This window comes from Lynx rufus, unplaced genomic scaffold (assembly GCF_022079265.1).
Source record: "Lynx rufus isolate CCGP_SWC_20201006 ecotype Redwood Valley unplaced genomic scaffold, mLynRuf1.p SCAF_9, whole genome shotgun sequence".
NCBI lineage: Eukaryota > Metazoa > Chordata > Mammalia > Carnivora > Felidae > Lynx > Lynx rufus.
In genome coordinates, this window is record NW_025814897.1 from 1,660,181 (window position 1) to 1,685,504 (window position 25,324).

The 25,324-nt window shown below is 42.7% G+C and overlaps 1 protein-coding gene across 1 annotated transcript in view; it reads left to right on the plus strand.

Annotated features, from left to right (window-relative positions):
- Nucleotides 1-25,324, plus strand: part of DYNC2H1 (dynein cytoplasmic 2 heavy chain 1) — a 348,687-nt gene that overhangs the window by 39,869 nt on the left and 283,494 nt on the right. The window contains exons 19-31 of the mRNA XM_047072515.1: nucleotides 4,024-4,139; nucleotides 4,784-4,911; nucleotides 7,037-7,186; nucleotides 8,119-8,324; nucleotides 9,204-9,359; nucleotides 9,449-9,563; nucleotides 10,100-10,270; nucleotides 11,499-11,881; nucleotides 14,568-14,700; nucleotides 14,791-14,908; nucleotides 17,121-17,233; nucleotides 19,170-19,289; nucleotides 23,339-23,489. Of these exons, the coding sequence (XP_046928471.1) occupies nucleotides 4,024-4,139; nucleotides 4,784-4,911; nucleotides 7,037-7,186; nucleotides 8,119-8,324; nucleotides 9,204-9,359; nucleotides 9,449-9,563; nucleotides 10,100-10,270; nucleotides 11,499-11,881; nucleotides 14,568-14,700; nucleotides 14,791-14,908; nucleotides 17,121-17,233; nucleotides 19,170-19,289; nucleotides 23,339-23,489 (2,060 nt within the window). The remainder of the gene's footprint in view (nucleotides 1-4,023; nucleotides 4,140-4,783; nucleotides 4,912-7,036; nucleotides 7,187-8,118; nucleotides 8,325-9,203; nucleotides 9,360-9,448; nucleotides 9,564-10,099; nucleotides 10,271-11,498; nucleotides 11,882-14,567; nucleotides 14,701-14,790; nucleotides 14,909-17,120; nucleotides 17,234-19,169; nucleotides 19,290-23,338; nucleotides 23,490-25,324) is intronic.

Below are 25,324 nucleotides of genomic sequence, written 5' to 3' on the forward strand. Positions count from 1 at the left end.
AGCAGTAATTAATTGAATTAAGTTGTTGGTACTCCAAATGGGGAAGAGGAAATATTATGAAATATGAAACAGTATGAGGTATTAAGAGGTCTTAATTTTGGAGGAAGATGAGGGATGAGGAACAGAAAAGAGACAAATGTCCTGTGGGTTTGAGGTCAGAGGAGTTAGATGATGATATACCATTAATGTTGGTTGGAAGTAGGGAAGAGAGTGCTTTTGTAATGTTTGGGTACAAGGTTTCTCTTCTCTATTGGATACGGTCTTTGGTTTTTTTGTTTTTTTAATTTTGTTGTTGTTGTTGAGAGAATGAGAGTGCCAGTAGGGGAGAGGGGCAGAGGGAGAGACAGAACCCCAAGCAGCCTCCACGTGGAGGCTCCATAATTTGGGGGTAGCCTATCTAGGGCTATCCCATTTTATTTGTGGCTGAAGGGAGCCTCATTTTCTTTCTTTCTTTTTTTTTTTTTATATTTTAGATAGGCCTTATTCTAAATATTTTTTTTTCAATATATGAAATTTATTGTCAAATTGGTTTCCATACAACACCCAGTGCTCATCCCAAAAGGTGCCCTCCTCAATACCCATCACCCACCCTCTCCTCCCTCCCACCCCCCATCAACCCTCAGTTTGTTCTCAGTTTTTTAAGAGTCTCTTATGCTTTGGCTCTCTCCCACTCTAACCTCTTTTTTTTTTTTTTCCTTCCCCTCCCCCATGGGTTTCTGTTAAGTTTCTCAGGATCCACATAGGAGTGAAAACATATGGTATCTGTCTTTCTCTGTATGGCTTATTTCACTTAGCATCACACTCTCCAGTTCCGTCCACGCTGCTACAAAGGGCCATATTTTGTTTTTTCTCATTGCCCTGTAGTACTCCATTGTGTATATAAACCACAATTTGTTTATCCATTCATCAGTTGATGGACATTTAGGCTCTTTCCATAATTTGGCTATTGTTGAGAGTGCTGCTATAAACATTGGGGTACAAGTGCCCCTATGCATCAGTACTCCTGTATCCCTTGGGTAAATTCCTAGCAGTGCTATTGCTGGGTCATAGGGTAGGTCTATTTTTAATTTTCTGAGGAACCTCCACACTGTTTCCAGAGTGACTGCACCAATTTGCATTCCCACCAACAGTGCAAGAGGGTTCCCGTGTCTCCACATCCTCTCCAGCATCTATAGTCTCCTGATTTGTTCATTTTGGCCACTCTGACTGGCGTGAGGTGATATCTGAGTGTGGTTTTGATTTGTATTTCCCTGATGAGGAGCGACGTTGAGCATCTTTTCATGTGCCTGTTGGCCATCTGGATGTCTTCTTTAGAGAAGTGTCTATTCATGTTTTCTGCCCATTTCTTCACTGGGTTATTTGTTTTTCGGGTGTGGAGTTTGGTGAGCTCTTTATAGATTTTGGATACTAGCCCTTTGTCCAGTATATCATTTGCAAATATCTTTTCCCATTCCGTTGGTTGCCTTTTAGTTTTGTTGGTTGTTTCCTTTGCTGTGCAGAAGTTTTTTTATCTTCATAAGGTCCCAGTAATTCATTTTTGCTTTTAATTCCCTTGCCTTTGGGGATGTGTTGAGTAAGAGATTGCTACGGCTGAGGTCAGAGAGGTCTTTTCCTGCTTTCTCCTGTAGGGTTTTGATGGTTTCCTGTCTCCCATTCAGGTCCTTTATCCATTTTGAGTTTATTTTTGTGAATGGTGTGAGAAAGTGGTCTAGTTTCAACCTTCTGCATGTTGCTGTCCAGTTCTCCCAGCAACATTTGTTAAAGAGACTGTCTTTTTTCCATTGGATGTTCTTTCCTGCTTTGTCAAAGATGAGTTGGCCATACGTTTGTGGGTCTAGTTCTGGGGCTTCTATTCTATTCCATTGGTCTATGTGTCTGTTTTTGTGCCAGGGAGCCTCATTTTCATGCTACCAGTATTTTCAAATGAAAGGGGAATGTTGGTCTGTCCCCAGGATTTTATAGTCGGTGAGTAAAACTCTGCTGTAATCAGACCATGTGGTGATGCTAATTCATTAGCAAAATATGGCATAATTATTTTAGTGTTTATTAAAAGCATCTGTTTAAAAATTTTTTTAATTTTTTGTTTTTTGGTTTTTTATGAGAGAGCATGAGCATGAGCAGGGGAGGGGCAGAGAGAAAGGGAAAGAGAGGGAATCCCAAGCAGGCTCTGTCAGCGCAGAGCCTGATGCAGGGCTCAATCCCACTGAGTCACTTGAGTGACTGACTGACTGAGCCTTCCAGGTGCCCTTAAAATAATGTATCTTTATCAAATATTAGAAATCTCGACATTTTATATGTCAGAATTTCAAAAATTGTATAAAATTTCATGTTTAAGTAAATTGGTATGTCGTACTGGTTAAGAACTGGAGTTAAAACCACTCTAGTCAGTGGGTGATTGAGAATAAATAAATCTTTAAGAGAATAAGATTTTTTTTTTTTTAAATTTTTTTTTTTTTTTTCAACGTTTATTTATTTTTGGGACAGAGAGAGACAGAGCATGAACAGGGGAGGGCCAGAGAGAGAGGGAGACACAGAATGGGAAACAGGCTCCAGGCTCTGAGCCATCAGCCCAGAGCCCGACGCGGGGCTCGAACTCACGGACTGCGAGATCGTGACCTGGCTGAAGTCGGACGCTTAACCGACTGCGCCACCCAGGCGCCCCTTCTTCTTTTTTTTTTTTTTTAAAAATTTTTTTTTTTCAACGTTTATTTATTTTTGGGACAGAGAGAGACAGAGCATGAACAGGGGAGGGCCAGAGAGAGAGGGAGACACAGAATGGGAAACAGGCTCCAGGCTCTGAGCAAGAGAATAAGATTTTTATAGTAAAAGTGAGTATTTAACTCTAGAATTTACTTTGTAAAATGTCACCTGGATCTGTGTTTCCAAAAGGATTAGTAGCTTTTTAAATGATCTTTGTGACCATAATTTCCAGGCTTTTTAAAAATTTTGTGAATTTAAGATAAATATGAGATTTTTTTCTGATGAGCAAGTCTGGTGCAACGTTTGCTTAGAATATGACAATTTGCATTAAGGATATTGTGCAAAGAATTAATATTCTTAACAATATATGCCTTTTTTTCTGAGTTAAAACAATGTTTCATAAATTTTTTAGAGTGTGGGAACTCTTCTTAATGTTTCATGTTATGGACATATTAGTACATATACTGAAAAATTTGGATCCTACTATAGCCTGGTATTTTTATTTAACACTAATCTTTAGTATTTTGTCCTGTTATTAGCCCTCAAAAATGTGATTTTTTAATTGTGTGGATATATAATAAGCCATTTTTGTATTCAAATTATTCCTAATTTTTCACTATTATAATTAATGCTTTGAAGCAGATACTTGTATATAAAATATCGGCATCTGCTCTGAAAATTTCCTTGGGATAAATTCTCAAGGTGAAGTTAGTTAAGACGAGTGGCCTGGTGTTCATGGCTCACTTGCTCCCCGTGAAAGCCGCATGGTCTTCTGCTCTGATCCGAATTTCTGAGAGTTCTCTTTGCCCACACAACTGAAGACGTGAATTAGCAATTCATTACATTTTTGTTAATTTGATAGGTAGAAAATGATGGTGTGTTGTTGTCTTAGTGCCTTAACAGTCTCTATTTGCCTTCTGTCTTTTCTGTCCCTTGTCACTGTTGTTTGTACTTAGCAGAATAGCGAATTTCTGTAATAAATATTTAAATAAGTACATTAAATGCTGTGACAGATACAGGGCTTGTAAATGTTTACGTATATTCATGTTGACACTCTAGGAGTTTTTAATGTGCTGTCCTTTTAAAAAAAACTGATACACTGGGTGATAAAAAACTTTAGTATTGTAACACAATCATTGTTTCATGAAAACTTCTTGATAGTACGTGGAAAACATTTTACTAAGTGAAATCTGAATGTGCTTAGAGATTACAATAATACTTTTTGAGTTATTTTGAAATGTATTATATAAAATCATTATAACGAGGTTCTTTCCCTCTAATAAGTCTTTCTCATGTCAAAATCTGTCATTTGGCATTTTTCAGTGCGGTCAAGGTAGATTGTTTAAATATTAATTGTAACCCCGTGAAGACTGTGATTGATGATCTCATCCAGAAGTTATTTGATACGCTTGTTCTTTCTTTGAAGAAGTGCATCCAGGGTAAAGACGCTTTTTGATTTTCATTTTAACTTAATGTTACATACAAAGGCATGTACTTTGATAGTTATGAAATGTGAATCCCAGTGATTAAAATCGACCAAGCTGGAAAGTATCATGAAATGAAATGTGCTTCAAGTGGCAATTTCCATAACGTGGGAAAGCCCATGCCCAACTGTTAAGAGTCTAAAAGTGGAGGCGGTTTTGCTGTTTACAACATGCGCCAGTATCAGTTTGGTGCCTGTAGTACTGAGGAAGGTAGGCCGTTCTGCCATCATGTATTTCTTCTCATCTTTTCAGTTACTAAGATTTTCCAAAATTCTGCACTGTGTCTTTTTCCATGAAACTGGGATGCCTTAGCATATTAGCTAAAGGATGGGAAAGGTTACCCATTTTGAATGAAATATACTAAGAATGAGTACATTTTAACTTTGTCAAAATTTTGAGGTGTAACATAAAACAACTAAACTTGTATGGTGCATTTCTTTGCTTATTCTGTATTTTAAAATTCTGTCGTGTGAGTAAATAATAATTTAAGATTTAACGTATGCCATATGGTGAGTACTTCCAATGCTCTTTGATTTTAAAATGATGCAGCGAAATATTTTTAGCGATAATAACATTCTATGTCACTGTTACCTGTTCAGCTCACTTACATGAAATTGATGCATTTGTAACCGAGGCTATGGACGTCTTAACAGTTATGCCCCAGTCTGTGGAAGAGATTGGCGATGCAAATTTGCAATACAGTAGGCTCCAACAGCGGAAACCAGAGGTGAGCATCGCCAAGTAAAGTTATCGATTGATTTTTATTGGACTGGAATGTTTCAATCAGGTAATTTTATGTGACCGTTGAGAAACATCATATAATTTCAGTATTGTAAGGAAGTCCACATAATCTGGCCCAATCGCTGAGCTCATGGTTGGACTCTGGTGCTATGTTGGTGCAGTGAAACAGTCTGAGTCAGAGTTAATATTCAGGAGTAGGTACAGTCTGCTAGGATGTGGCACATCTGAGTCAGACTAAACTTAGTAATTCATGCTGTTCCCTCCGGGGTTGTAACCTGAAGGGTGCGGTTTGAGCTGAATTAGGAATACACACGTTCACACACGTACACACACACTTGCATATGGAGTTATTATATTATGGATGATTTTAACTAAGTTTAGAAGCAGCAAGAGACATAACTCAAATCACAAGAGAAACTTTGATGTGTCCTTCCTGCGTCATGGACTTCATATGATAAAGCTCGCTGAGGGGTGAAATCGTATGCTTTTGTGGCGCATTCCACAGCGAGGGTTAGAGAGGAGTAAATGTGTGTCCGAGCTGCTGGGCTTGGGCCCCTGGAAAGCTGATGGTAGCATTTCCTGGGAATGTGGGTGGCTGGAGGGGGAAGGTGTCTGGAGACTGGAAGTGGTGGGGGGTTGGGACGTCAGGCGGAAGTTGAGTGAGGAATAGGGACTTCAGAGTGGAGACTATGTTTATTAATTGGATATAAATTTAAAAGTCATCTCTCCATGCATGAACTGTGAAGCCAGGGGATTGGATGAGACCGTGTGGTTGATGGCGGACCATGGAGGGTGCAGAGCAGGGTAGGACATCCCAGCATTTACTGTGGGGATGTCAGAGGAGATGGCAGAGGACCCTGTGAGTGAAGCGAGAGGAGAGACAGAAAAGGTACCCTCGTAGAAACTAGGAGGAGAAACAGAGACGCTGTGCTGTTCCGCCCGCGAGGCAGGAAGCGGCAGCGGTGGCAGGAAGAGTCCCTGTCACTCGAGCCACAGTCAGGGGCCTGGGGCCGACCCGTGGGTGCGGGGGAGTCACGCTGCCGGGTTTGAAGCAGCAGGGGCCATACAGAATCGGGCTGTGATGTCGCTCGGGTGCCGTGTGGACTTGCAGGGGAGGACAGGAGGGCCCCGCCCGGGAGTCTGTTGTACTGACTTCTCAGGCTACTCTGGGTTCTGTCCACGTGTGGAAACCCCAACCTGACTCTTCGTTTCTGCCTTCTCTGGCCTTCCTAGTACACCATGACTCAGTTTCACTTTCTCCGTTGTCCTTTTCTTAAATACTTTGTTTGTGACTGTTCCTTCTGTTCCTGGAATAGCTTATTTCTGTTCTTACCTAATCCCTAATCTTCATTCTTTGAGAAGCCTCCTTCTAACGGTTTCCTGTGAGTGGACGATTTCTAATAAGAACTTCACCTGGAATAGTTAGAGCATTGTCTCTACAGACTCACAGGTTCCTTCAGTCCTTGTGACCATCTTTAGGATCCTTTTAACCTCTTTGGTAGAGTGCCATAGTTGAGTTTGTATATAGTAATAAGTAAGTATTAGGAACTTCATGTCCAGGAATTTAACAAATTATTTAGAACAGAAACCTTGATTTTTAAAAAAGCAAGAACAGGTTAGAATAGAATCTTTTTTTAAAATTTTACTTATTTTTTATTTTAAGTTTTTGGAGAGAGAGAGAGTACAAGTTAGTGAGGGGCAGAGAGCAAGGGAGAGAGAAAAGTGGGGCTCACCCGATGGGGGGCCATGCTCACCTGAGGCAGGGCTGGAACTCACAATCCATGAGATCATGACCTGAGCTGCAGTCAGATGCTTAACCAACTGAGCCACCCAGGCGCCACTTATTTTTTTTTTTTAAGTTTATTTATTTATTTTGAGAGAGAGAGGGAGGGAGAAAAGAAGAGAGAGAATCCCAAGCAGATTCTTGCTGTCAGCATAGAGCCTGATGCATGGGCTCCAACCAATGAACTGTGAGCCTATGACCTGAGCTGAAATCAAGAGTCAGACGCTTAACCGACTGAGCCACCCAGACACCCCTAAAATAAATGGAATCTTGCAAGAAATTTTATAAAATAGGTTGTTTTTTATGTTGTTATTTCTTCAACCTTTAGATTTTGCCCTTATTCCAAGAAGCTGAAGATAAAAACAGACTTTTACGAACTGTGGCAGGTGGAGGTTTGGAAACAATTAGCAATCTGAAGGCTAAGTGGGATAAATTTGAGTTGATGATGGAAAGTCACCAACTTATGATTAAAGATCAGGTAAGAACCTTTTAGTCATTGTGTTAACATGGAAACTTGATTTTTTTCTCACTGAAGATTCTGGCTTATCTTTATTCCATTGGAGCTCAGGTAGGTAGGAATTTTATATTGTGGATGAAATTGGCCTCCCTCAGTATTTCCGTACCGTAAAACGCTTTATTTAAATGATCATTTCCCGTACTTTGTCTTTATTTCCTACCGTATGGAGAATTCAGGTAATCGTATTTTCGGTTTTCCTTATGAGTGAATATGTCTGCCTGCTATGTATGGTGACTTTTGAGGGGACACCTGGTAGTTAAACACACCTGTTGTACTCTTCTGCGTGGACGCTGGGACACGCCTCCTCGGTTACGCAGCTCCCTGCTGGTGAGGCACAGCTGGTGGCCATTGGCCAAGCGTGTCTTATCACATCGACTTTGCTGATAGTTGTGGTGGATGCTGCTGATGACATGAGTGAGTCTTTTGTTTTTTTTTAATGTTTTATTTATTTTTTGAGTGAGAGAGTGAGAGAGAGTGAGAGAGAGAGAGCATGGGAAGGGGCAGAGAGAGAAGGAGACCAAATCTGAAGCAGGCTCCAGGCTCCAAGCTAGCAGCACAGAGCCCGATGGGGGGCTCGAACTCACGGATTGTGGGATCATGACCTGAGTCGAAGCTGGACGCTCAACCAACTGAGCCACCCAGGTGCCCCTGACACGAATGAGTTTTTAATGATGATGCAGGCAGTGTATCTCTCGTTACTGAATATTTACAGTCTGATTCTATGTTTTTGACATCAAAATTTTATTGTACTTGAAGTCAGTAATTGAAAACAATCTTTTGAAAAATTTGTTTTGGTGGTGTTTCACCTCTACCTAGAAAGTGTTAGAAATAAAATGTGAAAACAAAGTGAGATTTTACTATAAACTGAATTACATAAACTCTTTGGCTCATAGATCGAAGTGATGAAAGGGAACGTTCAGTCGCGTCTTCAGATCTATTACCAAGAATTGGAAAAATTTAAAGCTCGTTGGGACCAACTAAAGCCTGGTGACGATATTATTGAAACTGGCTCACAAAGTACTCTTGATAAAAGCGCCAAGTCAATAAAAGAGAAAAAGATTGAATTTGATGATCTTGAAGTCATAAGGAAAAAGCTGGTGTATGTTTTTTCTTTAAAATGGATAGTAGACATTTTGATTTATATTTCTCTGTATTAGGCCACAGGCTTTCTTGTATCTGTTTGTCTTAATGTTTTTCTATATAAACTTCTGAAGTTTTAAAAATGATAATTCTAAGTGCTCATGCTACTACTTTCTTAGGAGTTGTGGGTGGAGTCTATAAGGGCGTTAAAGGAAGCAAATTTCTGGTTAGGCTTAGAAACAGAACAGAAAATTAAGTTTACTTAGAAGTTACATTGGGAGTTGGAATACTTGTTTTCTGTGATTTCATTGTATTTAAAAATGAGGCCTATAAAATTAATGGAAAATTGCTTTCAGAGACCCGGAGAAGAAAAATGAACCTACAACAATAATATGAGGTTTCCAAGGAAAAAACCTGTTGCTTTATGTTACAAGTATTAAGGTTAAGTAAGCAGTGTTTCAGGTGTCGTCTCTTAGGTAAATGCTTCCATAAGATAGTGGTCTTCATGGGTGAGTGAAGGGTTTAGTACCAATTAGATGAAGGGTATCTTATATTCTAGAATCTAACCCTTGGGTATTAATATTAATGCGATCTTTTATCAGTCCATGATATATGTCATTTTGAATCTTTACATTATTATCGTTTATGACGTATGACGGACATAAAATACAGATGTTATCAATTCCACTTGGACTTCTTTGGAGAAATACATATTTATGAATTTAAAAGAGGCTATACTTAAGTAGTTAAAGTAAAGTTCTTATGCAGTCCCCCACTGTCTACCTTCACTATCAAATATGCACACACACACACACACACAGGGAAGGCAGTTAAATAAACTTAGTGATATTTGACAGTTTTTAAAAATCTAATGATATTTCACTCTTTGTTTCCATAGTGATGATTGCCGTCATTTTGGCCTAGAAGAGCCCAGCTTGTCTTTGGCAGATAGCATCTCCAAGGACATTGAGAGCTGTGCACAAATTTGGGCCCTTTATGAAGAGTTTCAGCAGAGGCTTGAGGAAATGGCCAATGAAGATTGGATTACTTTTCGGTTTGATTCATAAACACTATTTAGATTCTTATAATTTGGTAGTGTTTTTTGGGAGGTACATTTTGAGGTGTATTCCTGGTCTCTTACAGGACTAAGACATATCTGTTTGAAGAATTTTTGATGAATTGGCATGACAGATTAAGAAAAGTTGAAGAACATTCGGTTATGACGGTGAAATTACAATCAGAAGTTGACAAATACAAAGTAAGATGGTTTTACTTTACTATTTTAGAATGAGGTTTGCACCTTTCACGTGTCTTTTATGCAGCTGAGTGAGCTGTACTTTTAGTTTCTGATTTTCAGTGACTCCATTACATGAACAAAATAGGAGGTATGGAGTAAACCATAGAAATTATTGATCTTTCTGCTACTCTTTTGAAAAGTTAGAACTAAGAAATTTATGGTTAAAGTTAAAAATTGGAGTGTTTATACCTCTTAGAGCAGTTTAGGATCTGAGTCATTTAGCATATTTAGGATATAGGTTATTTCCTAAAATAATAAAGATAGAAACATTTTAGGTCATGTCTTCAAATCTATCAAGCTACAACAGGAAGTTTGCATGTATCCACAGTAGTGTTTAATAAAAAATCATACACGATTCTGTTTGAGAATTTGATTTCGAGTTTGTTAAATAAGATAATAGAGTAATTAACATTTTATAACTAATCATTAAAGGAAATAACAGTTTGCATTTTGACCTATATTCTTGTGTGTACGTGTGTCTTTTTCTCTTTTAACAGACCGTAATTCCTATCTTGAAATACGTGAGAGGGGAGTGTCTTTCTCCAGATCACTGGCTTGACCTTTTTCGTCTGCTTGGCCTTCCTCGGGGGACTAGCCTGGAGAAATTAATGTTTGGTGACCTGCTCAGAGTAGCTGATACAATTGTTGCCAAAGCTTCAGACCTTAAAGTAAGAATCACTTGTATAAATATCTCATGAATATGACCTTTGTTAACAGATGGTTTTGCTTTGTGTTTTATGTAAAAAAAACAGCAAAACTTTTTTTTTTGTCTTAATATAATGACAATGTTCCGCTAGTCCATTATTCTTTCTTTAGTAATACATCTGAATCTGTATAGGAGTATAGAAGCAGCGTAAACCCCTTCCTTGAGAGAAAGAAGACAATATGAAATAAAAAAAAGTAATCTTGGTTTAAGAAGGGAGTCAGCTTCGGGGCGCCTGGGTGGCTCAGTCGGGTGAGCGTCCGACTTCGGCTCAGGTCATGATCTCACAGTTCGTGGGTTTGAGCCCACATCGGGCTCTGTGCTGATGGCTCAGAGCCTGAGGCTGTTTCAGATTCTGTGTCTCCCTCTCTCTGCCCCTCCCCAACTTGTGCCATGTCTCTCTCAAAAATAAATAAACATGAAAAAAATTTTGTTTTTTGAAAAAAAGAAGGGAGTCAGCTTTAATCAAAAAGCAAACAAATACAAATCATTTTATATAAAATACATTTAAAATCATGGGGTATATTATAAATACAAGCTAAGAGATAGCAAAATCCAGAGAGCTAAACCAAGAACCAGTTTGCAAATCAGGGTTAGGAAAGGTCTGTGGTACAAGGAGAAATGGTACCGCCTTCGGCCGTCTTAAGTGGCAGACTCTGTGTGTTGTGATCTGCCCGTTTGATGTAAAAATAAAAGGACTCTTGATGTCACATTGTTTTTTTTCCTATTCAATATGTTCACCTTTGTGTTTGTTCAGAACCCTGGAGCCTGTTAGGTAATTGTGAGATCATAAAGCACAGTTGCTGTAGAAGATGGTTACTAAGCACTTCAGCTGCCTCAGAAGTTAAATTTCAGTTACAGTATCATTGTTGAGGGCTGCAGAATTTTAAATAAGCCTGTTTTTGTGTTTTGCAATGGATTCTTGATTTTTCTTTTTTTAGAAGTAAAAAGCTTATGGCAGATCTTTAGTATCATACTTTGACTATGTGAGATTGGATACTTTGTATCTGATATCTCCTGATACATTAGCTAGTGATTAATTCTCTTGGATAACATGTAAAATATATTCACTTATTTTTTCCTTTATTGTGAAAAGCCAAATAAAAATGTATTGTGTTATAAAATAAATATTGTACGGTTTATTTATAAAATTAATGTGGAAATAATAATTATGAATATTTTATGTTAAATAGGATTTAAACAGTCGGGCACAAGGTGAAGTTACGATCAGAGAAGCTTTACGTGAACTTGATCTTTGGGGAGTTGGAGCGGTATTTACATTGATTGATTATGAAGACAGCCAGAGTCGAACTATCAAGCTGATTAAAGACTGGAAAGACATTGTAAATCAAGTTGGAGATAATAGATGTCTTCTTCAGTCCTTAAAGGATTCTCCTTATTATAAGGGATTTGAAGATAAAGTGTCCATTTGGGAAAGAAAACTTGCAGAATTAGATGAATACCTGCAGAATTTAAACCATATTCAGAGGAAGTGGGTGTATTTGGAGCCCATATTTGGCCGTGGAGCATTGCCGAAAGAGCAGACACGCTTCAGCAGGGTTGACGAAGATTTTCGGTGAGCGCGGCTACGTGGGGCAGAGACACACGCAGCAGCTTTTTATTCGTGTTGGGAGTGCTTAACACCAGCCGATTACTTTTATGTTATGAGTGTCACCTGTGTCTTCAACCTCTTTCTCTTTTGGATCCTTGTGAGGGCTGTTTTCTCTCATTCAGCCATTTGCTTCTTGAACCGTGTTGATCTGACCTCTGTCTTTACCTCGTGACCTGATACTAACAGTAATGTTACTACAGTAGGAGAGGAATCATAATGGTACTAACATGTAGCTACTGTTGCCAAAAGTAACACATTATTCTCCTGTTGTAAATTTGATGGGCATTTTTCGCGCCTCATTTTACTTCATCTCTGACAAGTATTTAAAAGCATCGAGCATTTCTTGTCGGAGAGTTTTTTCCCTTGGCTTCTGGGGTAGTGCAGGTGGTTTTCTGGCCATCCGTCCGGGTCCCCTTCTAGTTTCTAGTCCTCAGGCCTCTCTGAACATCCAGCTGTGGACGCTCCGCGGGATTTCGGTGCCGGGTCTCCTGTCACTGTGTCGCGCTCCGTGGGCGGTCTCATCCCCTCTTGCGTCCTTGTCCACCTGTCGAGCCCTCCTTCTCTCCTGAGCCCCAGTGGTGTGGACACCCTCAGGGCGCCGAAAGCAGGTTCACAAGCTTACCCCTTTAGCTCAGGTCCTCTTCCCTGTGTCTTTCTCGATAACTGACTGCTCGGAGTGGAATCATAGGGGTATTTGACCTCCCCCTGTACCTCCAAAGCCAGTAGGTCACTGCATTTGTTGATTCTGGCCTACTTCGTGTCTTCATGTCTCTCCTGGTTTGCCTTTATGCTGAGCTACTTTTGTCGTCACTCCCTGGGTCCGTGGCCTCGCTTGGGTTTGTGCTCATCCTCAGCAGTGAGCCTCGTGGGTGACCGCCAGAGTGGTCTTGTGCTGGTGACTTGTTGTGGCCCGTTTCCTTGAATTCTTTAGTAAACGTGTAGAGGGGCTTCCTGTTGCTCTGAGGCTAGAGCATAGCCTCTCCCTGTCCATTTCTGCAGCCTGCTCTTGTGCGTTCTCTGTTCGCTTTGGGGACGCCAGCCTTGACTTGCTCCAACGTTTCGAGCCCTTGCCAGGATCCTTGCCAGAAGGTGCTCCCCTCCTGCTCACTGATGTCTTCTTTCTTTTTTTTTTTTTTTTTTATTTTGGGACAGAGAGAGACAGAGCAGGAACGGGGGAGGGGCAGAGAGAGAGGGAGACACAGAATCGGAAACAGGCTCCAGGCTCCGAGCCATCAGCCCAGAGCCCGACGCGGGGCTCGAACCCACGAACCTCGAGATCTTGACCCTAGCCGAAGTTGGACGCTCAACCGACTGAACCACCCAGGCACCCTTTCTAGTTTTAATTTTTTTTTTTTTTTAATTTTTTTTTCAACGTTTATTTATTTTTGGGACAGAGAGAGACAGAGCACGAACGGGGGAGGGGCAGAGAGAGAGGGAGACACAGAATCGGAAGCAGGCTCCAGGCTCTGAGCCATCAGCCCAGAGCCCGACACGGGGCTCGAACTCACGGACCGCGAGATCGTGACCTGAGCTGAAGTCGGCCGCCTAACCGACTGAGCCACCCAGGCGCCCCTAAAACTACTATTTTTTTAAAAAATTTTTTTTTTCAACGTTTATTTATTTTTGGGACAGAGAGAGACAGAGCATGAACGGGGGACGGGCAGAGAGAGAGGGAGACACAGAATCGGAAACAGGCTCCAGGCTCCGAGCCATCAGCTCAGAGCCCGACGCGGGGCTCGGACTCACGGACCGCGAGATCGTGACCTGGCTGAAGTCGGACGCTTAACCGACTGCACCACCCAGGCGCCCCGCCAGAGTTGTTTTTTAAGAAGCCAAGAATCCAGATTTTTATATGAAATTTCCTAAGTTTTAAATTTTTTTTTTTTCAACACTTTTTATTTATTTTTGGGACAGAGAGAGACAGAGCATGAACGGGCGAGGGGCAGAGAGAGAGGGAGACACAGAATCGGAAACAGGCTCCAGGCTCCGAGCCATCAGCCCAGAGCCCGACACGGGGCTCGGACTCACGGACCGCGAGATCGTGACCTGGCTGAAGTCGGACGCTTAACCAACTGCGCCACCCAGGCGCCCCAACTGATGTCTTCTTTCTATTCACCATGCAGACTCAGCCTCAATCACTTTCTCACAGAAGCTGTGGATTAGGGATTGCCCTGTTAGCTGCTTTAAAATACCTTGTACTTTTCCTCATTAGTATATATCAATATTTTATTTAAATAATTTGAGAAAATATTTAATATCTTTCTCACTGAACCATTGTCTTTATGAGATGGGGCTAAATATTTGTTTAGAGAATGAATGAAATAAGTGAATTTGCAACATGGGAGGTTAAGAATGGTAATGGAGGGCACCTGGTGGGCTCATTCGGTGGAGCATGCAACTCTTGATCTCCAGGTCATGAGTTCGAGCCCCATGTTGGACGTAGAGCTTCCTTACAGGAGAAAAAATAATTAAAAAATGGTAATGGGACATTACTAATTTTTGCCATTATTTCTTAGAAGAAACACAGTGGTGTTTTGCTTTTATAGTAGCGTTACCTCTTTAAGTAGATAAAAAATAAATGTCTCAGTATTTCTCTTTCAGTCAAAAACTGTTAAAATGGAGGTAAAAATAACTTTTTTTTCTTCTGTAGATCGATAATGAGTGACATCAAGAAAGACAATAGAGTCACAACATTAACGACTCACGCAGGAATCAGAAATTCGCTGCTAACCATACTCGATCAACTTCAAAGATGTCAGAAATCATTGAATGAATTTTTAGAGGCATGTTCTTTAAAAATGTTTATGTAAGAAGTTGTAAAGTACTTTATTAGTTATTTGAAAAGATAAGGCTATTCTTTTTGTTGTTATCAGGAAAAACGCTCAACGTTTCCAAGGTTTTATTTCATCGGTGACGATGACCTGTTGGAGATCCTGGGCCAGTCTACTAGCCCGTCAGTGATTCAGTCTCACCTCAGAAAGCTGTTCGCCGGTAAGAGCCAACACTCCTTCAACAGGTCCTGCGTTTCACGTACCTTCCAGGCATAATGTTAGGCTCTGACGTAGGCTACTGAATAAAATGCCTGTCCTGCCCTCGGGAGGGATTTATATCTTGGTGGGACAGGCAGCCTCACGAGTTGGCCGATCGATGGCCGTGGCTGCGGCCGACAGGTATGTGCTGTCGTGGCTCGTCTGTGGGACCCGTCGCTCACGTCTGCGGCATCTCAAGGCTGACATCTAAGGGTGGATCTGAAGAAGGCGTCGGTCTTAGCTGGAAGAAAGGTGTGAGGGCAGAAGGAATTGGCCGTGCGGAGGCCTGGGAGTGATGGGGAACGTGCCTCTTCATTGTCGAGCGGAAGGTTTCCTGCCTGACGTCCAGGTGGAGGCACCCAGAAGGCGGTTCCTGAGAGCAGAGAGGTCTGGGACGGGGGTGGACAGTCGGGGGTCCACTGGGCACGGGTAGTGGTTAAGCTGTGGGACTCGGTGAGGTTGCCTGGTGACAGGCGTACGGTGATGGGACCCTGGGCTCCAGCAGTGTTGTCACTGTAGGCAGGTTATTGAATACTGAAGGTCTGCCAAAGAAATAATGATTATTTTCTCAAAGCATTCCATTTGTGGGAAGAGAGCTGTGTTTTTCAAAATAACAAGAAAAAACTTTCATCGTGATCTTCACTTCTGATTAGGTATCAGTGAACTACATGCCCACAAGCCAAATCCGGCTCACAGCCTGATTTATTTTATTTAATTTTATTATTTTACTATTTTATTATTTGTAACGTTTACTTACTTTTCGAGTGGGGGGCAGAGGATCTGAAGCAGGCTTCAAGCTCTACGCTGACCGCAGAGAGCCTGACGCGAGGCTCGAACCCATGCACCATGAGATCATCACCTGAGCCGAAGTCGGACGCCCAACCGACTGAGCCCCCCAGACACCCTCACAGCCGGATAGTTGAAAGTAGAGTTTCGTTGGAACACGGCCATGCCCGTCGTGGTCCAGAGCCACTTTTGTGCTGCAAGCGGAGAGCAGAGAAGTTGCTCCAGGGAGGGCAGAGCTGTGAAAACCTAATGTATTGAGTTTCTGGTGCTTCACAGAAGCATTTACTCACCATTGTGTGTGTGAAGCTTTCAGGTCCTTTATCTCAGCTGTGATTTGGGCTGTGGGAGGCTTGGAGAGACCTCTTGGCATCAGCAGGCTTGCATCCAAACTCTGCCTCCACTCTCTCAGTGTCATCTCTTACTGTCATTTTTCTAAAATGTTTATTAATTTTTGAGAGAGAGAGAGACAGAGCATGAGCAGAGGAGGGGCAGAGAGAGAGGGAGACACAGAATCTGAAGCAGGCTCCAGGCTCTGAGCCATCAGCCCAGAGCCCGACGCGGGCCTCGAACTCACGGACCGTGAGATCATGACCTGAGCTGAAGTTGGATGCTCAACCGACTGAGCCCCCAAGGTGCCCCTTGTTTCCTATTTTAAATTGGAAAGAATAACTTAGAGGGTTTTTCCTAAGATCAAAATTGGGTAATGTATTTAAGCTTTTGTTGTATACTGTTAAATAAAGTGTACAAATCTGGGGGAGGGAAGTCCCATTTGCCCTCCCTCTTTCTTTTGTCTCTTGTATCATGTTAGTAGAGTTAGCAGTATATGTTCTTTTCTTTTTTTAATGTTCATTTATTTATTTTGAGAGAGCACACATGCATGTGAGTCGGGGAGGGGCAGACAGAGAGGGAGAGAGAATCCCAAGCAGGTTCTGCACTGTCAGTGTGGGGCCCTATGTGGGGCTCGAACTCACAAACCGTGAGATCATGGCCTCGGCCGAAACCAAGAGTCAGATGCTTAACTGACTGAGCCCACATGCGCCCAGTCAGTGTGTGTTCTTATGCACCTGTTTGTGTCTGGCCTGTTGTGCTCATTAGAATGGTTGGGAGGTCCCTGCAGGTACGTTTTGTTCCTTTTCATCACGGAGTAGTTTTCCAGTGTTGGAGTGTGTCAGCTGTTCGTTCACTGGCTGGTGGGCATTTGGGGGCATTTGGGTTGTTGTCAATTTTTGGTTAGGAGAAGCCGTTCTGTTGTATAGGGGAATTAATATAATTGTCATACGTAATGCATATTATCAGGTGTATATTACGCATTCTGTGATAATGATGTGTCTTGTTTAATAATGATATCTTTAATCTTTGTGCATTTCAACTGTTCTTTTATATTATAGGTATTAACAGCGTGTGCTTTGATGAAGAATCAAAACATATAACTGCAATGAAATCTTTAGAGGGAGAAGTTGTACCTTTTAAAAATAAAGTTTTAATTTCAAATAATGTAGAGGTAAGTAATTCTTTTTCAACTATGAAAATAAAAAGAATTAACTGTATGAACTTTGTATCAAAAATAAATTAGTCGATTTGTAGGGTAAACTTTGGCCATTTAGGAAGCTCCTCTTGTGTCTTAAAAAATAACAGGGCACCTGAGTGGCTCATTTGGTTAAGTGCCCGACTCTTGACTGGGCTCAGGCCATGATCTCACGGTTCATGAGATCGAACCTCATGCCGGGCTGTGTGCTGACAAGACTGGCTATTAATCTGAGCTCCTCAATTTACTAGCTGTGTGACTTAGAATCACAACTTTTCTGTCTATCAGATACTCATCTTACTATATATTGCAAAGCCTGTTTATTAAAAATATGGCTTTATACCATATAGTGTTTGGAACATTAGTATTCAACAGGTACTTGTATAAGATGAGTTTTTTCAAGAGGTGGAATTAAAATTTCTTCTTGACTCTCACACTCCCAAAATGTGTTGTATGAGATGATTGTTTTATAAGATGATTTAGGTAAGCCTGAAACTAATGCATTTATGGAACGACTGTTGATTACTTGGCCCTGGAGCACTGGACGCAAACTGTCTGGGACATCTGACTGGTGTGCAGCGAATGCCAGACAGTGGTGGATTGCATCATATTGAACTGTAATCTTCACATTCCACAATTATCTTCAAACTTGCAGTTGGGGCCCGTGGCTTATCCCACGCTTAGCCGTATAGTTCAGCGACATGCCCGTTCCTGGTTAAGGCTCAGCATTTTATCGGATGTCGATTACACAAATGAGGTGATTGAAAGCACATGCTTGTTAGGTAGCTCCCATGTTTGTGCTTGGTAAAGAGGTGTGTTTCTGTTGTTTGCCCTTCCTTCCTTCCTTCCTTCCTTCCTTCCTTCCTTCCTTCCTTCATGTTTATTTCAAGAGAATGACAGAAAGAGCACAAGCAGGGAAGGGACAGAGAGAGGGAAAGAGAACCCCAAGTGGGCTCTGTGCCATCAGCACAAAGCCTGACATGGGGATCGAGCCCATGAGCTGTGAGATCAAGACCTGAGTTAAAATTAAGAGTTGGATGCTTGAGTGACTGAGCCACCCAGGCGCCCCTGTTGTTGTTGTGTTGGGACCAGATGCATGGAGAGAGGAAGAGCTTCAGCAGGAGCCGCTGGCCAGAGCAGGTTTGCCAGCAGAGGAATGGTGGGGTCTGGAAGCCCTGACTGTGATGAGCAGAGCAGTTGGTACCCTGGAGAGTGCTCTAAAGATAAAAAAGTCTAGAACTTTAAGTCTAGAACTTAGAGCTATTTAGCATTGTAGATTTTGTACTCCTTTTATTGCGCATATAGTTTCTTAAAGTGATCAATAAACATTCACTGCTATTTTTATCAGTCTTTTTATGTTACCTTCCATTACCTTTTATTATTTTACCTACAATCAAGTGAAAAAAATGTGTTATTTTGACTCGGAAACAAAATTAGTTTTGTGTAAAGGAGCAGCGTAGCTCCCTGAGTAATAGACATCACCCTAATGACGCATTTCCTGTTTACATCACAGCCTTCTGAACATGGGCTCACCGGGAGAGCCTGAGCCCCGACACTTAGCCAGTCACTGTGGCCCTGATTTCCTGGCCTATCTAGCTTGATTTCTTAGAATGATGAAACCATGGGGTTACGTTGCTCGTAGTACCGTCATTTGTAGAGTTGATGATAGTGGCTGACTACACTTGTATGGGTTTTCACGCTTAACCATGATCCCCAGAAGTGAAAAAATTGATTTCTTCCAATTATTTAAATCTTTCATTAATAAAATAAGTATGTCCTGTAAGACGATTGTGGGAGTATGAGGGGCAGTAAGAAATTGTAATCCTGCTTCCTGAAATAAATGAATAGGGTCACTCAGCAGGGTAGGTGTTTGTTTTACGACTGCGTTTGTCATTGGTAATTCTGTTTCCAGACCTGGTTAAATGGTTTAGCCATGGAAATGAAGCAGACCTTGAAACAGTTGTTGGCGGAATGTGTCACTGCTGCACGCAGTCCTCCAGGTGCCGTGGACCCGTCCTTGTTCCCCTCACAGGTAAGCGGCCTCTGTCTGGGGCGGAGGGAGGCCAGGGCGTCACACGGCAGGCGGCTCTTCGTCCGGCGGTTCGCACCGACCAGCTGCCTCGCTTCTGTGTGTTCGCTCCGTCAGCTGTGAGGTGTGCCGGACGAGCTGCTTGGCGGCCACGTTCTCTTACAGCCCCGTCAGCTTGCTGTCACTCAGATGCCTTCACGCCGAAGGCATGCCGAGAGCCCAGCAGCACGGGCCGGTGGGGCATGAAGCGGGAGGGGGGTCAGTCACGTGGGAGTGCTCTGGTTCCCGAAGATTAGCCCGTCGTTGATGGAGAGGCCCGGAACCCGCAACACTGTCCCTGCTGCTCCCGCGGGATCATCCCGGAGACGGGGCTGGCAGGAGGTTGGCGGGGTGTCGGTGCAGGTCAGAGATCCGGCCTGGGCCCTGAGCCAGAGTGCCGGCCGGCAGCTGGGAGCCAGGGTGCACACGCTCGCTGGTCACAAGAACGCCCACCTGAAACACCAGCCGTGGATCTGCATCGTGTGAAACGTGTTCCGGGTCTCACCCGAGCGTAGTGCTAAGACCCGCGCTCAGTGCCCTGCGTCGTTCAGGGCTTGCTTCCTGGCTGGCTGGGGCTCAGCCTCCAAGCGAAGGGCACCCGGGACTTAGTTCTTGGGGCCTGTGAAGGGCGGGCCTTGAGGTGTTCTCTGATCTCTCACAGGAAAATCTACCCTGCTCAGCGTTGGTTTCTTTCCACGCTAAAGCATGTGGTAGCTTTGGCACAAGTTTCATGTTGGTTCTTTTAAAGCGTGAGACCTTAGATAGGAATCTTGGAACATTGTAGATTCTTAGCCATTTTATCTTTCATTCTTTGGTGCTTTCTAGCCTTTTGAGTCAAACTAAAATATGTTTTAAAAATTCTCGTTAAGCTCTTAGAGAAAAGTAAGAGTAATCAGCAACGAATAATAATGCCGTTGCAAAGTCAAAGGTAAGCTGCTGTGTTACTACTGAAAATGCTCCCTGTTCCTGTCGACTTCCAGGTAGGATTTAAGTGAACTTAGGCTAAAAGACAAAAGGTGAACGACTCCACAGAAGTAAGGATTGCATAGCGATGGACTGGGAGAATGACCCTCGTGTAAGGAGATGCACGGGAGAGACGGGCAGAGGAAACCGGGCTGCACCATCAGAGCCCGCAGCTGACCTCAGGGCTCTCGAGCGGCCAGGTGACAGTGTGGACGGTGGACACTGTGAATAGTTCATTATCTCCGTGCAAACATGGACAAGTGCCAGTAGGAATAGTTCATTTTCAACCCAAACCAAGTATTCTAGTGTCTTAGCAGTTAATGCTTAAAAAAATTTGTCTCAAGAGCATTTATGTAGGTGATTGAATGGTGCACCTGGGTTCATGTACCTGATGCAGGCTGTTAGGTACTCTTTTATTGTCTTTGAGCTCTTCTTCTTCTTTTTTTTTTTTTTTAAATTTAATTTATTGTTTTAATTTACATCCAAGTTAGCATATAGTGCAACAATGATTTCAGGGGTAGATTCCTTAATGCCTCTTACTTATTTAGCCCATCCCCCCTCCCATAATCCCTCCAGTAACCTCTGTTTGTTCTCCATATTTAAGAGTCTCTCATGTTTTGTCCCCCTCCCTGTTTTTATATTATTTTTGCTTCCCTTCCCTTATGTTCATCTGTTTTGTCTCTTAAAGTCCTCATATGAGTGAAGTCCTATGATATTTGTCTTTCTCTGACTGACTGATTTTGCTTAGCGTGATACCCTCCAGTTCCATCCATGTAGTTGCAAACGGCAAGATTTCATTTTTTTTGGTTGCCAAGTAATACTCCATTGTGTATATACCACATTTTTATCCATTCATCCATCGATGGACATTTGGGCTCTTTCCGTACTTTGGCTCTTGTCGATAGTGCTGCTATAAACATGGGGGTGCACGTGTCCCTTCGAAAGAGCACACCTGTATCCTGTAGATCAATGCCTAGTAGCGCCATCGCTGGGCCATAGGGTAGTTCTATTTTTAGTTTTTTGAGGAACCTCCACACTGTTTTCCAGAGTGGCTGCACCATTTTGCATTCCCATGTTACATACTCTTCATTCACTTCTGTAAAGGCATTTTTGTAAGGACCTCAGGTAATGTAGACAAGGAACTTTCTGCTCTGGGAAGGAGACAGCATGCAGAGTGGAAAGAATCTCACAGACCTTGGTTCAAAAACTGCTTTTGTCAGCATACTCTGATTCTTCTAGGCACGCGTTAAGAGGGTATAATGATAGGAACATTGCCAACTTGTTTTGAAGGTTAAATTGTACAATGTTGGCAAAATACTGTCATTGATGGTTACATTTTGGGCAGTTAATAGCGTGAGTGCCTGTGCACATATCCTGATGGCAGCATGACTGCAGGATTAGCCTGGACCGTATCTTGACTCCCTTTTTGTAGCATCCTATGGAAATTGTATAGCAGGCTGCTAAAAGTTGAGATTATTGACGTGCGTTTATAATACAGAAATTCAGTGGTGGTGTCTGAAAGGAGGTTCCTGTGTATGAGTACTAGTTTGGGGGTGGCAAGTGAACATTTTCATACAGAAATTCAAAGCAAAGTCTTTTCTCCGGAAGTAGATTTGGATCTTCTTAAATGTTTCTCCTTCCTTACACCTGATGAAAGACGCTAATGAGTTTGTCCTACAAATCTGGGGGGGTTGATTTTGCCCCAGACAGAATTACTTTTCCTTTAAAGAATGATATTCAGTGCTGCATATACAATGATATTTATACAGTGTTTGGTGATATGTGAATACCAGTAACACACAGCTTAGCCTGCTGTGTTAAGTCATAAAATGTATACTGAGGTGACTAAATTTGATGACATATGGTATTCATCTGGGTACTGAAAAGTATGTACCAGAAAAACACTCTTCCATAGTAGTTGGTCAGCAGGTCTAGTGTTTTTATGTGATGAAGTTTCATGTCTTTAGTTTCTGTGTTCATTTAGGAACTGTATCAAGGGGCGCCTGGGTGGCTCAGTCAGCTGGGCGTCCGACTTCAGCTCAGGTCACGATCTCGTGGTTTGTGGGTTCGGCCCTGTGCCGGGCTCTGTGCTGACAGCTCAGAGCCTGGAGCCTGCTTCGGATTCTGTGTGTCGCTCTTTCTCTTCCCCTCCCCTGTTCGCACTCTGTCTCTCTCAAAAATAAACATTAAAAAAATTAAAAAAAAACTGTATCAAAGAATTTGACTCTAAGTTGTCAAAGGTTAGCGTTTAAGTGTATAATTGCTTTATCAGTAGCCATGCTAGATTGGTACCGTTCCAGAAAGCCTTTCAACTAGTGTTACCATTTCATGTTTTTTGTAAATATAAAGGTTCTATCTTAATCCATACCTAGTTTCTATTTATGGGTATTAGAATGAAAGATTACGACAACTTAATTTAAGATAAAATTTTGAGGGACTCCTGGGTGGCTCAGTCGGTCAAACGTCCAACTCTCGATTTAGGCTCGGGTCATAATCTCGTAGTTCGTGAGTTCAAGCCCTGCGTCAGGCTCTGTGCTGACAGTGTAGAGCCTGCTTGGGATTCTCTCTTGCTTTCTTTCTCTCTCTCAAAATAAATAAATTAATTAATAAATTAATTTAAAAAGTTAGAATTTGGAAATTCAACACTTCAGTAGTATACTGAGATTATTTTGGAACGCTAGAATATTACCATTTTACTAGATGGAACGCATCATACGCTGGTATCCTTGCGTCCTTGAAAAGAAGCCATTTATAAAGGGGAGAGTGCAGGGAAGAAAGGGCAGACGTCTTGGGTTGCATGAGCTTGGTGGGTCTTAGGACGGAACCCAGGTGTTGCGGGAGGGTCGTAGGAGGCGGGTCGGTGGTGGGCTTAGTGGCAGCACACGGTGCTTCCCTGCAGCCGTGCGGTCCCGTGCGGTTTGAGGTGCCAGTGACACATGCCCATAGACCTCGCAGGCGAGTGCAAATCCAGAAAAGTGTCTTCCCTTACATTTATGAAATGTTTCTAGGTGAATTTACCTTGTGAAATATTTTTTCTCTTGATCCATTAGATACTGTGTTTGGCAGAGCAGATTAAGTTCACTGAAGATGTGGAAAATGCTATCCAAGACCATAGTCTTCATCAGATCGAAACCCAGCTGGTGACTAAGTTAGAGCACTATACTAGCATCGATACAAGTTCGGAGGATCCAGGGGGCACTGGTATGAACAATGTTCCATTTTTTTGCCTCCTTTTGGGCTACTGGAACTTTTTTTGTTACTTTATCTTATCTGTCGTGTTTCTGACTCTCAGTCATCTGTTTCAGAGGTTAGTTTAGGAATTACAACGTACATACTTTAATATTGTACTTAGAATTGGTGATTCATTAAAACGCGTGTAGAAACCTTACCCCGTACTAATTTCCTTGTCCTCTTCTAGTTGTGTGGTAATTGTTTCATTTATTACATCCGCATACTCTGAAACCTCGGAGTTACATTGTTGCCTGTAAACATGGAGTGTATCTTTAAGGACCGGAAGCACAGTCCAGTCCGTTGTACTTAACTGGGTGCACACCGCTTCTCTCGCTCTGCCTCCGTCCTCATGCTCCAAGCTTCCTTCGGGTACCGTTTTCCTTCTCTTTGAAGGACATCCTTCAGCATTTCTTTTAGAGCAGGATTGCGGGCTGTGATTTCTTTCCTACAGATTTTCCTTCATTGGAGAATGTTTTTATTTCATCTCTGCTGTCGTAAGTGAATTAGGATTGTTTTGGTTCTTTGCATGTTTTTTTTTTTTTTTAACTTTTTTTATGTTTATTTTTGAGACAGAGAGAGACAGAGATTGAGTAGGGAAGGGACAGAAAGAGAGGGAGACACAGATTCCAACGCAGGCTCCAGGCTCTGAGCTGTCAGCACAGAGCCCAACGCGGGGCTCGAGCCCATGAACCATGAGATTATGACCTGAACCAAAGTTGGAGACAACCGAGTGAGCCCCCCAGGCGCTCCTATTCTTTGCATGTTGAATGATGTGGGATGATACCCTGGACGTTTTCAACGTTGTGTTATGAGCGTCTGGGTCTTGTCAGTCCTTGAGACAGTGTTGGTATTTTCTGTTAGCAGTAGATGTTGGGTTTGGGCCCCACGTGCCAGCCAGCCTTCTGTGGTTTGTGGTTATGATGCCAGTTCTCTTTCCAGAGTCTCTGAGTCACGTGTAAGATGTCCGATCACTATGCTGTGCTCCTGAATCGGTCACAACACCATAAGTCAACTGTACTTCAAAAATGAAGTCTTTGCAGCACTGTTGAGATGGGCTTCACGTGTGCGCCATCTAGCGGCCAGTTCTCAGAGTGCCTGCTTTGATGGTTAGGGTGCCATCTGCGTTGCTTGGGGGTGAGCCCAGCAATCCTAAACAAGTTTCCAGGGTCATTTTCCCAGCCCTCCATCTCCATGCTCTTCATAGTACTTGGTGGTTTTCTTGGGCTCCTTTTCTGTTCTCCTGGCCAGAAAGCTGGGGTTTCCTGTGCCCTGACCTGCTCACTTTCTGTGACTGTGTCTGTGTCCTGGGGCAGTTGGTGGCAGAAGAGAGAGGAGGAGAGCACGTGGGGTTTGTCCTAGTCTCCAGGGATCCCAGGTTCTGTGATTTCAGAGGAAGGTTCCCTTCCCTCAGGGTTTTAGCCCCTCGGTCTCCGGGGCCAATGCTGTAGCCCCCAACAGATTCCTTGTCTGCTCCTCACGCCTGAGCCCCGGGCCCTCCCCGGGAGTCTGCCTGACTGCGCCAGTCCAGGTTTCTAGCTGCGTTGGCCCAGGCCTGGGGAGACCAGAGAGATCAAAAGAAAAGGGTAAATCCGCCACTGGTTTGGTGACACGTCTAATTCTGATCTTCCCCAGTTGGCCTGATACTCTTTGCTTTTCAGACTCCGAAGTAGCAGCCGAGTGCCCATTGTCCGTGTCTTATACTTGTGTTCACAGGGAAAAGCCGGATGGGGTGTGCTTGCTTCTGGTGTAAGGGACCGCAGCCCACTCTCACTGAATTTGATGTCCTATTCTTCGCAGGGGAATTC